Consider the following 12355-nt stretch of genomic DNA (forward strand, 5'->3'; position numbering starts at 1 on the left):
GGTCAAGCTTGCCTGGGCTCTGGGGCTACCCTGGCCAACCACTCTGGCAGACAGAATAGAATTGTGCTGATTAGCTGATGCTGGGGATGGAGTCACTCCCACCCAAACTACAATGGATGCTGGGGAGACAACGAGCAACCTCTAACTCCACTTCAATTTCTTAGGAAACTATTTTTGAACTGGTCTTTCTAATAAGCACCTGGGCTGAGATGCAGGAACTTTTATCCCGATCAAAATAAGTATATGGAGAACTTAAACAGAGAGCCTCTCAATTGCTCACCTCAGTCCCGTGGCTGTTCAGTAAAAATGAGTGCCTTGGTTTTACAGGGCGCTGTACACTTTTCAGAGCACTGTCACCCGAATCACCATCCAACCATCACACCAATCTTCAGGCCAGCTCTGAGCAGCCACCATTACCTCCTTTTATAGGCAAGGTTATCCAGGTCCAGGAGGACAATGGAAGAGCCAGCGCGAGAACCAAGGTTCTTCTCTCCTAGACTGGTACCTTTCCAGTGCACAGATTAGGGCCAAAGGTCTCTGAAGACATGGCACTGTTAGGAGGAAGAGTAAATAAAAGTATTATGTAGTGGAAAGAATAATAGGGCATATCAGTGGTTCCCCGTTGTTGTCCACCATTCTAAATAAATCAAAGTGTCAGAAATCTACGATATTAAGTATCTCTTCAATCCCTTAACAAAGGCACTGGTAGGTGCTCCTTTATAATCTCTGCACTTTGATCTGCAGATCCTAAATCAGGGCAACCGATGAGATCATTGACCTCATGCCATCATTTTAATTCCTTAACCTAACAGTGCATTGATTCTAGTTACTCTTCATCTCAAAGTTACTAAGTTATAAGTAAGCCACATTATATAAAACCAAAAGACACTGTTTATATTTGGCATCATCTCCTAGTAACACACTGAAGACAACTACTCTCATAAACTGTAAGCTTTGTTCTGTACTACGGTTTAAAAAAAATCTTTGAGGTTCTTATGAAAGACAAAATGAGATTTTTCTAGCACTTTTTTAAAATGTTCCACAGCTGTAAGATACTGCTGCTAGTTTTCTACTCAATGACTTCTTCTTAATTGCTTTAAAGTGGCTTCTGATTTGTAGACATTAAAATATTATTTTTATTCTTTCTTCTAACATGCACCTGAAAAATAGTCATTTAAAAATCTCAGACAGCAACAGTAGTCATCAGAAGGACAAAGGCTGCATTATTTGCAGCAAACATCCAAATTCCTCTATAACCATTGAATTTGCTGTTCTTCTAGCTGCCCACCGATGTCCCCTGCCAGCAGGGGGAGGGTGGCATGGACTAAAGGAGAGGGCAGGCCTAGCCAACTCCCATCTCAAGCAACCTAGTTCATCTCCCACAGTAATTCATGTATGTCTCCTAGACAGTCTGTACAATAAGCAGATGGAAACTCATTTAAGCAGATGGAAACTTACTTATGGGCTAAAGTGTCTACATTACAATGGTGTCTTTGACTACACCATGTAGGAAATGTATTTGCAGAATAATTATTATCTGTGTGTTGGTGCGTTTATATTGAGGATCTAAAACACAGTAGGCTAACAAGCCTTCAACGTGTTAAGGCCTTTCCTTGGGTAGGGAGGCAGTACTATATCCATGGCTTTACTCACAGTAAGTCCCCTGCAAAGATAATTCTTAAAAGATTTGCATGACATTCAGCTCTGATTCTGTAGCCAGCAGAGCCAGTCATACCTGGAGTATCTGTGAAATAATGAGTTAGTTTCCCACTGTGAGCCCTCCTTTATAATTCCAATTTCAGCTGGAAAGTCTTTGAAGAGATGATTGAACCATACCGTCTCCATGAAAGCTGCAAAGATTTAACAACTGCTGAGAAATTAAAGAGAGAAACCCCGTGGAAAATTACAGATGCAGAACTGGAAGCAGTCAAGGAAAAGGTAAGGACTTGTCTTCCTTAATTTTTACTTTACTGTCTAACTAGCTGAAAAAGAAAACAATGGTTGATTCAAAGATCAAGAAGTAATGCATCAGTTATAGAATGTCATTATTCAAGATCTAGGGTTTCTGCATTTTTCAAGTGCTTTACAATCATATTACTGGATATGAGGATTTAGAAACTGGTTTTCATTTCTTAAGGTAAAATCAATTCTCTTCTTAAAAGATTAAAAAAACCCAGATTATTGATATATATTATGAAGTCTCCTTTCAAATTTAATTTTGTAGAGCAGAAGACAGAATCCATGGGTCTAAAATAATTTAAGTCAAGTCAATATGTGTGCAAAGTAGATAAAGGTAATTGACTCACAATTTAACACAGTAACAAAGAATTTTAACCTGATGAGGTTATGAAAACTAACAAAGCAATCTGAGAAAATACGTAATTGGAACAGTGATTATGAAAGTTGGATCAGGCACATGTTGTAGGAGGGATATAATAAATAAATAAACAAACTACAGTAAGAGCTGAACTTGAAACAATTTAGACAAGAAATACTAAAGCTTTTCAAATTTAGTGGAGAAAATACTGAGCTAAGATTTATAAACTGTGTATAATAAACCGCCCAGTTCTTTGCTTGCTTGCTTGTTTGTTTTTTGGGGGGGTTGGGAGGATTTTTATTTTTATTTTTTATTTTTGTTTTTTTAGTTTCACTTTTTTTTTTTTTTTTTTTTTTTTTTTTAGAGAGGGAAAGAGAGCCGGCAGAGGGGCAGAGGGAGGAGAGAAAGAATCTTTTTTTTTTCTTTATGTTATGTTAATCACCATACATTACATCATTAGTTTTTGATGTAGTGTTCCATGATTCATTGTTTGCATATAACACCCAGTGCTCCATGCAGAACGTGCCCTCCTTAATACGCACCCCCCAGGCTAACCCATCCTCCCACCCCCCTCCCCTCTAGAACCCTCAGTTGTTTTTCAGAGTCCACAGTCAGAGAGAATCTTAAGCAGGCTCCATGCTCAGCACAGAGCCCTGAGATCATGACCTAAGCCGAAATCAAGAGTGATTTAACCAACGGAGCCACCCAGGCGCCCCTAATTTCACATTTTAATTTAAATTCCAGTTAGTTAACATACAGTATGATATCAATTTCAGGTGTAGAATTTAGTGATTCCATACAACACTCAGTGCTCATCACAAGTGCCCTCCTTAGAGCCCATCTCCAGATGGGCTTAGAGCCAAGCCCCTTAGAGCTTGGCCATCCCCACCCACCTCCCTCCAGCAACTCTGTTTATTCTCTATAGTTAAGAGTCCGCGTTTTGGTTTGCCTCTTCTCTCACTCTCTCTTTTTTAATAAACTGCCCACTTCAACAAAGATTTTTCACATAATTGAGCAAATCATGCATCTAAGCCTTGGTATCTGAACTAAGGAAACACAATAATAAGTATTATTGCTGCAAAATCGTAAATGTAGTATTTTTCCAAGTGAGTCTTGGCTGACTTTTATTCAAAGAGCCTAAACAATATAGACTAGGATATAATTTACGTTCTTAAGATATCAAAATGGTCATCAAGATTAGTTCTTCTACCTCAAACCTGTTCCCAGAACTGACCATTCTCACCTTCCCTTTACTATTATCCATGTTTCCTGCTCACTTTTTGTTTTTTCCCTTAGAATTTAATAAGCCACTCTAGCACAACAACCACCTGGTCTTATTCTTGATATTTCTAGAATTTCCTGTGAGTTTTTAAAAATTAGTTTCCAAACCTGAAGGAAATAATTGTAATCTTTTTAATATTTTTATTTTTTATTGTTATGTTAATCACCATACATCATTAGTTTTTGATGTAGTGTTCCATGATTCATTGTTTGTGCATAACACCCAGTGCTCCACACAGAACGTGCCCTCTTTAATACCCATCACCGGGCTAACCCATCCCCCCAACCCCCTCCCCTCTAGAAATCTCAGTTTGTTTTTCGGAGTCCATCGTCTCTCATGGTTCGTCTCCCCCTCCGACTTACTCCCCTTCATTCTTCCCCTCCTGCTATCTTCTTCTTTTTTTTTTCTTAACATATATTGCATTATTTGTTTCAGAACTACCGACCTGTGATTCAACAGTCTTGCACAATTCACAGCGCTCACCATAGCACATACCCTCCCAATGTCTGTCACCCAGCCACCCCATCCCTCCCACCCCCCACCACTCCAGCAACCCTCAGTTTGTTTCCTGAGGTTAAGAATTCCTCTTATCAGCGAGGTCATATGATACATGTCTTTCGCTGATTGACTTATTTCCCTCAGCATAACACCCTCCAATTCCATCCATGTCGTTGCAAATGGCAAGATCTCATTCCTTTTTGTATTCCATTGTATATATATATACCACTTCTTCTTTATCCATTCATCTGTCGATGGACATCTTGGCTCTTTCCACAGTTTGGCTATTGTGGACATTGCTGCTATAAACATTGGGGTGCACGTACCCCTTCGGATCCCTACATTTGTATCTTTGGGGTAAATACCCAGTAGTGCAATTGCTGGATCGTATGGTAGCTCTATTTTCAACTGTTTGAGGAACCTCCATACTGTTTTCCAGAGTGGTTGCACCAGCTTGCATTCCCACCAACAGTGTAGGAGGGTTCCCCTTTCTCTGCATCCCCGCCAACATCTGTCGTTTCCTGACTTGTTAATTTTAGCCATTCTGACGGGTGTGAGGTGGTATCTCATCGAGGTTTTGATTTGGATTTCCCTGATGCCGAGCGATGTTGAGCACTTTTTCATGTGTCTGTCGGCCATTTGGATGTCTTCTTTGGAAAAATGTCTGTTCATGTCTTCTGCCCATTTCTTGATTGGATTATTTGTTCTTTGGGTGTTGAGTTTGATATGTTCTTTATAGATTTTGGATACTAGCCCTTTATCTGATATGTCATTTGCAAATATTTTCTCCCATTCTGTTGGTTGTCTTTTGGTTTTGTTGACTGTTTCTTTTGCTGTGCAAAAGCTTTTTATCTTGATGAAATCCCAATAGTTCATTTTTGCCCTTGCTTTCCTTGCTTTTGGCGATGTTTCTAGGAAGAAGTTGCTGCGGCTGAGGTCGAAGAGGTTGCTACCTGTGTTCTCCTTTAGGATTTTGATGGACTCCTGTCTCACGTTTAGGTCTTTCAACCATTTGGAGTCTATTATTGTGTGTGGTGTAAGGAAATGGTCCAGTTTCATTCTTCTGCATGTGGCTGTCCAATTTTCCCAACACCATTTGTTGAAGAGACTGTCTTTATTCCATTGGACATTCTTTCCTGCTTTGTCAAAGATGAGTTGACCATAGAGTTGAGGGTCCATTTCTGGGCTCTCGATTCTGTTCCATTGATCTATGTGTCTGTTTTTGTGCCAGTACCACATTGTCTTGATGATGACAGCTTTGTAATAGAGCTGGAAGTCCAGAATTGTGATGCCACCAGCTTTGCTTTTCTTTTTCAATATTTCTCTGGCTATTTGGGGTCTCTTCTGGTTCCATACAAATTTTAGGATTATTTGTTCCATTTCTTTGAAAAAAGTGGATGGTATTTTGATGGGGATTGCACTGAATGTGTAGATTGCTCTAGGTAGCATTGACATCTTCACAATGTTTGTTCTTCCGATCCATGAGCATGGAACGTTTTTCCATTTCTTTGTGTCTTCTTCAATTTCTTTCATGAGTCTTTTATAGTTTTCTGAGTACAGATCCTTTGCCTCTTTGGTTAAATTTATTCCTAGGTATCTTATGGTTTTGGGTGCAATTGTAAATGGGATCGACTCCTTGATTTGTCTCTCTTCTGTCTTGTTGTTGGTGTATAGGAATGCCACTGATTTCTGTGCATTGATTTCATATCCTGCTACTTTACTGAATTCCTGTATGAGTTCTAGCCGTTTTGGGGTGGAGTCTTTTGGGTTTTCCACATACAGTATCATATCATCTGCAAAGAGTGAGAGTTTGACTTCTTCTTTGCCGATTTGGATGCCTTTGATTTCTTTTTGTTGTCTGATTGCTGTGGCTAGGACTTCTAATACTATGTTGAATAGCAGTGGTGATAGTGGACATCCCTGCCGCGTTCCTGACCTTAGGGGAAAAGCTCTCAGCTTTTCTCCATTGAGAATGATATTCGCTGTGGGTTTTTCATAGATGGCTTTTATGATATTGAGGTATGTACCCTCTATCCCTATACTCTGAAGAGTTTTGATCAAGAAAGGATGCTGTACTTTGTCAAATGCTTTTTCTGCATCTATTGAGAGGATCATATGATTCTTGTTCTTTCTTTTGTTAATGTATTGTATCACATTGATTGATTTGCGGATGTTGAACCAACCTTGCAGCCCAGGGATAAATCCCACTTGGTCATGGTGAATAATCCTTTTAATGTACTGTTGGATCTTATTGGCTAGTATTTTGGTGAGAATTTTTGCATCCATGTTCATTAAGGATATTGGTCTGTAATTCTCCTTTTTGATGGGGTCTTTGGTTTTGGGGTCAAGGTAATGGTGGCCTCATAAAATGAGTTTGGAAGTTCTCCTTCCATTTCTATTTTTTGGAACAGTTTCAGAAGAATAGGTATTAATTCTTCTTTAAATGTTTGATAGAATTCCCCTGGGAAGCCATCTGGCCCTGGGCTTTTGTTTGTTGGGAGATTTTTGACGACTGCTTCCATTTCCCTAGTGGTTATAGGTCTGTCCAGGTTTTCTATTTCTTCCTGGTTCAATTTTGGTAGTTGATACATCTCTAGGAATGCATCCATTTCTTCCAGGTTATCTAATTTGCTGGCATAGAGTTGCTCATAATATGTTCTTATAATTGTTTGTATTTCTTTGGTGTTGGTTGTGATCTCTTCTCTTTCTTTCATGATTTTGTTGATTTGGGTCCTTTCTCTTTTCTTTTTGATAAGTCTAGCCAGAGGTTTATCAATCTTGTTAATTCTTTCAAAGAACCAGCTCCTAGTTTCGTTGATCTGTTCTACTGTTCTTTTGGTTTCTAGTTCATTGATTTCTGCTCTGATCTTTATGATTTCTCTTCTCCTGCTGCGTTTAGGCTTTATTTGCTGTTCTTTCTCTAGCTCCTGTAGGTGTAGGGTTAGGTTGTGTATTTGAGACTTTTCTTGTTTCTTAAGAAAGGCTTGTATTGCTATATACTTTCCTCTCAGGACTGCCTTTGCTGTATCCCAAAGATTTTGATCAGTTGTGTTTTCATTTTCATTGGTTTCCATGAATTTTTTTAATTCTTCTTGAATTTCCTGGTTGACCCATTCATTCTTCAGTAGGATGCTCTTTAGCCTCCATGTATTTGAGTTCTCTCTGACTTTCCTCTTGTGACTGAATTCTAGTTTCAAAGCACTGTAGTCTGAAAATATGCAGGGTATAATCCCAATCTTTTGGTATTGGTTGAGACCTGATTTGTGACCTAGGATGTGATCAACTCTGGAGAATGTTCCATGGGCACTAGAGAAGAATGTGTATTCCGTTGCTTTGGGATGGAATGTTCTGAATATGTCTGTGAAGTCCATTTGGTCTAGTGTTTCATTTAAAATCTTTATTTCCTTGTTGATCTTTTGCTTAGAGGATCTGTCCATTTCAGTCAGGGGGGTGTTAAAGTCCCCCCCTATTATTGTATTGTTGTCAATGTGTTTCTTTGCTTTTGTTATTAATTGCCTCATAAAAGTGGCTGCTCCCATGTTAGGGGCATAGATATTTACAATTGTTAGATCTTCTTGTTGGATAGACCCTTTAAGTAAGATATGGTGTCCTTCTTCATCTCTTATTACAGTCTTTGTTTTAAAATCTAATTTGTCTGATATAAGAATTGCCACCCCAGCTTTCTTTTGGTGTCCATTAACATGGGAAATGGTTTTCCACCCCCTCACTTTCAATCTGGGGGTGTCTTTGGGTCTAAAATGAGTCTCTTGCAGACAGCATATGGATGGCTCTTGTTTTTTAATCCAATCTGATAGCCTATGTCTTTTGATTGGGGCATTGAGCCCATTTACATTCAGGGTAACTATTGAAAGATAGGAATTTAGTGCCATTGTATTGCCTGTAAGGTGACTGTGACTGTATATTGTCTGTGTTCCTTTCTGATCTATGCTGCTTTTAGGCTCTCTCTTTCCTTAGAGGTCCCCTTTCAATATTTCTTTCAGGGCTGGTTTTGTGTTTGCAAATTCCTTTAGTTTTTGTTTGTCCTGGAAGCTTTTTAGCTCTCCTTCTATTTTCAATGAGAGCCTTGCTGGATATAGTATTCTTGGCTGCATATTTTTCTCGTTTAGTGCTCTAAAGATATCATGCCAGTCCTTTCTGGCCTGCCAGGTCTCTGTGGATAGGTCTGTTGCCAATCTAATGTTTCTACCATTGTAGGTTACATATCTCTTCTCCCGAGCTGCTTTCAGGATTTTCTCTTTGTCTCTGAGACTCATAACTTTTACTATTAGATGTCGGGGTGTTGACCTATTTTTATTGATTTTGAGAGGGGTTCTCTGTGCCTCCTGGATTTTGATGCCTGTTTCCTTCCCCACATTAGGGAAGTTCTCTGCTATAATTTGCTCCAATATACCTTCTGCCCCTCTCTGTCTTTCTTCTTCTTCTGGAATCCCAATTATTCTAATGTTGTTTCATCTTATCGTATCGCTTAGCTGTCGAATTCTGCCCTCGTGATCCTGTCGTTGTTTATCTCTCTTTTTCTCAGCCTCTTTATTTTCCATCATTTGGTCTTCTATATCGCTGATTCTCTCTTCTGCCTCATTTATCCTAGCAGTTAGTGCCCCCATTTTTGATTGCACCTCATCAATAGCCTTTTTGATTTCGATTTGGTTAGATTTTAGTTCTTTTATTTCTCCAGAAAGGGTTTCTCTAATAACTTCCACGCTTTTTTCAAGCCCAGCTAGTATCTTTAAAGTCATGATTCTGAACTCTAGGTCCGACATCGTACTAATGTCAGTATTGAGTAGGTCCCTGGCAGACGGTACTACTTCTTGTTCTTTTTGCTGAGGTGATTTTTTTCGTCTTGTCATTTTGTCCAGAGGAGAACAGATAAATGAGAGAACAAAATGCTAACAGGTTAACAACGTCCCCAGCAAATATACTCTATACAAATCAGAAAAGACCTGAAACCAGGGGAAAAGAAAGGGAAAGAAAGAAAAAAGAAAGAGGAAAAAAAAGATAAAAACAAACAAAAACAGAACAAAACAAAAAAAAACAGAATATGATCAAATATGTTCAGGCTAGTGCATACATCAGTGCCACACACTAGATTTGGGGTGTATTTTGGTCTGTTAGAAGAAAGTGCCTCCTAAAATTTTAAAGGAAGAAAGACTTATATATGTACAAAATAAGGGTTGATACAATGAAGGGATGGAAGATGACTGTAAAGCTGAAACTTAAAAAACTTATAAACGGAATTGATAAGTTGTTTGAAGGAAGAAAGAAGAAGATTTAAAAAAAGAAAAAAGAAAAGAAAAAAAAATGGGAGAGACTGTGATCAGGCAGGAGACTAGAACAAAGCCATACACTAGTGATTTAGGGTATATTTTGATCTGTTAGAAGAAACTGTATATCAAAATTTTAAGGAGAGAAGAACATATATATATGCCAAAAATAAGGGTAACTACTATGAATGGATAAAATAAAATGAAAAATAAAAAATGTTTTTTAAAAAAAGGGATTGATAAGAAGTTGGTTGAAAAAGGGAAAAAGAAAAATTCAAAAAAAAAAACAAAAAACAGTTAAAAAAATTAACTCTGAAAAACTAATGAATCATGGTAAAAAAGCCATGAATTCTATGTTCAGTATTCCCCTAGCGCTGGAGTTCTCCCGTTCTCCTTGATCAGTAAACTTGGTCTTGGCTTGCTGGCTGTTCCTGCTGATCTTCTGGGGGAGGGGCCTGTTGCCGTGGTTCCCAAATGTCTTTGCTGGAGGCAGAATTGCCCCGCCCTTGTCGGTCCAGGCTAAGCAAGCTGCTCGGGTTTGCTCTCAGGAGCTTTTGTTCCCTGCAAGCTCTCAGTACAGCTTTGGAGGACCGGGGTGAAAATGGTGGCCTCCCACTCTCTGCCCGGAGGAGCTGAGAACTCGGGGCCCCACTCCTCAGTGCGCCCCCAGAGAAAAGCAGTCAATCACTCCCGTCTCCCCAGTCTCCGGCCGCACTCCGCACTCACCCGGCCTGTGACCGAGCGTTTCTATCTCTGGCACCCGACTCGTGTGGAGTCTCCAAACCCAGCAGATCCCTGCTGTGAACTTCCGTGCCGCTCCTCCCGGGGGAGGGTGGGGAGTCTCCCCAGCTCTGCTGCTTGTTGGGTCCCTGCTGGAGGTGCAGTGGCCCAAATGGGCCGCGGATCACAGTTTATGGCAACCCCGAGCTGCGAGCCCGCGTCTCGGCTCCGTCTCTGCAGCCGGCTTCCCCGCTCCGATACCTGGGAGCTCTGCCGCACTCAGGCACCCCCGGTCTTTCTGTGACCCCGAGGGTCCTGAGTCCACACTGTCCCACGAGGTTTCCACCTCCCGCTTAGCCACTGGAGTGACATCCCTCAGCGGAGCCAACTTCTAACAGGTCCGATTTTGTGCTCCGCGGCTCTATCACTTGCCAGAAGCGGCCGACGGAGGCCCCCCCCGCCCCGCCGTCTATCCTCCCGAATATCGCCTCGGATTCACTTCTCCGCACGTCCTACCTTCCAGTAAGTGGCTGCTTCTCTGTTCAGAGAGTTGTTGCTACTCTCTTCTTCGATCTCCTGTTGAGTTCATAGGTGTTCAGAATGGTTTGATGCCTATTCAGCTGAATTCCTGAGACCAGACGAAATCTAGGTCTCCTACTCCTCCGCCATCTTGCTCCACCCCCTAATTGTAATTTTTTTAAGTGAGGTTTTTCTACTTCTCCATAATTTGAGGTAAGGAGATAGATTCTCATTCCTAATTCTGGTAGAACTGCCCTCAACAAAATCAATGTTGTCCACAGAGTTACCGCCAAGTTCGACTGAATGAACTCTTACAGGAGCACTCGAGAGCTGCTAACCTCATTGTCCTGTAAGTATCCCTGCAGACTTTTAAGGATGTTACAGAGGAATCTTAGGTAAATGGGTTAATCGACTTAAAAAGTCATGACTATTCATGTGGAAAGTTTTAAAAAATTGGAACATGTAGGATTTTTGACAGTGAAGGAAAATAAATGCCACCCTGGGACCCTGCCACTTGGACTTTCTGTCTGGCGTGCCCCACCCGTAGAACCTTGGCTCCCCTCTTTCAGACCATGCTCCAGGAACCTGCCCCTGGAACCCCCTGCCTAACAAGCCTCAAATCAGCCACTGAGGCTCATGGGCTCCTTCCCTGCGTAGTGCTCCTGAGGGAGAGAGTCCACAGCATGTTCAGGAGGCTCCTTGCTATGTTAAAGGAGGCCAAGGTAGGAGAAAAAGGGAGGGCATTCTTCCATTTCTACTCTTGCCCTTCACCCCACAAATGTTAGAGGTGTACATGTTGGAAATAGGAATGTTTACTTAAGGATTGAGAGCTAAACATGAAAAACAATTATTTCACATTTATACCTCATAACCTGATTCCTATATATGAAGAGTAATATGTCTTCAAGGTCTACACTGGAGGATTACCCACCTGAGACCTAGAACAGTCTCCCGAATTGGGTAGGAGTTTTCACCTACCTGTTTTCTGAGGTTTCTGCCAAATATAAGAGCTTTAAACTATAGGGAAAATCATTAACATCAAAAAAGGAGTATATTGGTTGATCAAGTTTCCTTTTAAAGAGGAGTGAAAATTTATAGTTCTTTTTTGTTGCTGCTCTACAATGCCTAAGCCTCTTTTTCTGGCTACAGATAATTTGTCTTATCTGAGAAATACATCAGTTTAATATCTATATTCAAAATAATTTCGGTGCTTTCATGTTTGGGGGAGGGTTACAAAAGTTTCAGGCCCCTGATTATTAAATAGCTCAGATGACTATTGATGTTACTGCCTGTAGTAATTGTCACTTCTAAAATTTTTCTTCCATACTGTCAGGAGCCTTCCAGTGGCAAGGAAAGGATCTATATCAGATTGGTTGTACATGGCTTGGTTGGAAATCCTCACGAAGAACCTCCCTCCTGTTTTACTAGTTAGAGGAAACCACAAAAATGTCCTGACGTTTTACTCTTAATACATGAAAGATTAGAACACATCTTAACTTAATGTATGAATAATTAAGAAATATGTCCTAGTGCTTTATGTTGTAAATCTGATCTATGGATATGCAAACCTCTGAGACAATCATATAGGATTCCATATAAACTATGTCATTATTTTTTTTTATTAGTTTTGGGGGCTATTTTTTTTTCTATCAGCTTAAGACAATGCCACCCCTAGAAAAACATCTTTAATGTTGCTGTTGTTGTGATAGACAAGGAAATTAAGGAAACCATGCTGGC

The 12355-nt window shown here is 40.3% G+C and overlaps 1 protein-coding gene across 3 annotated transcripts in view; it reads left to right on the forward strand.

Moving 5' to 3' along the window:
- SLC12A1 (solute carrier family 12 member 1) overlaps nucleotides 1-12342 on the forward strand; it is a 93713-nt gene extending 81371 nt beyond the window's left edge. For all 3 annotated transcript variants that reach the window (XM_025884017.2, XM_073876959.1, XM_025884018.2), the window contains exons 25-27: nucleotides 1803-1938; nucleotides 10900-10967; nucleotides 11952-12342. In XM_025884017.2, the coding sequence (XP_025739802.1) occupies nucleotides 1803-1938; nucleotides 10900-10967; nucleotides 11952-12087 (340 nt within the window). In that variant the 3' untranslated portion in view covers nucleotides 12088-12342. The remainder of the gene's footprint in view (nucleotides 1-1802; nucleotides 1939-10899; nucleotides 10968-11951) is intronic.
- The last annotated feature ends 13 nt before the right edge of the window (nucleotides 12343-12355 follow it).

Source organism: Callorhinus ursinus, unplaced genomic scaffold (genome assembly GCF_003265705.2).
Source record: "Callorhinus ursinus isolate GAN/ISIS: 27379988/994484 unplaced genomic scaffold, GSC_fseal_2.0 scaffold25, whole genome shotgun sequence".
NCBI classification, from domain to species: Eukaryota; Metazoa; Chordata; class Mammalia; order Carnivora; family Otariidae; genus Callorhinus; species Callorhinus ursinus.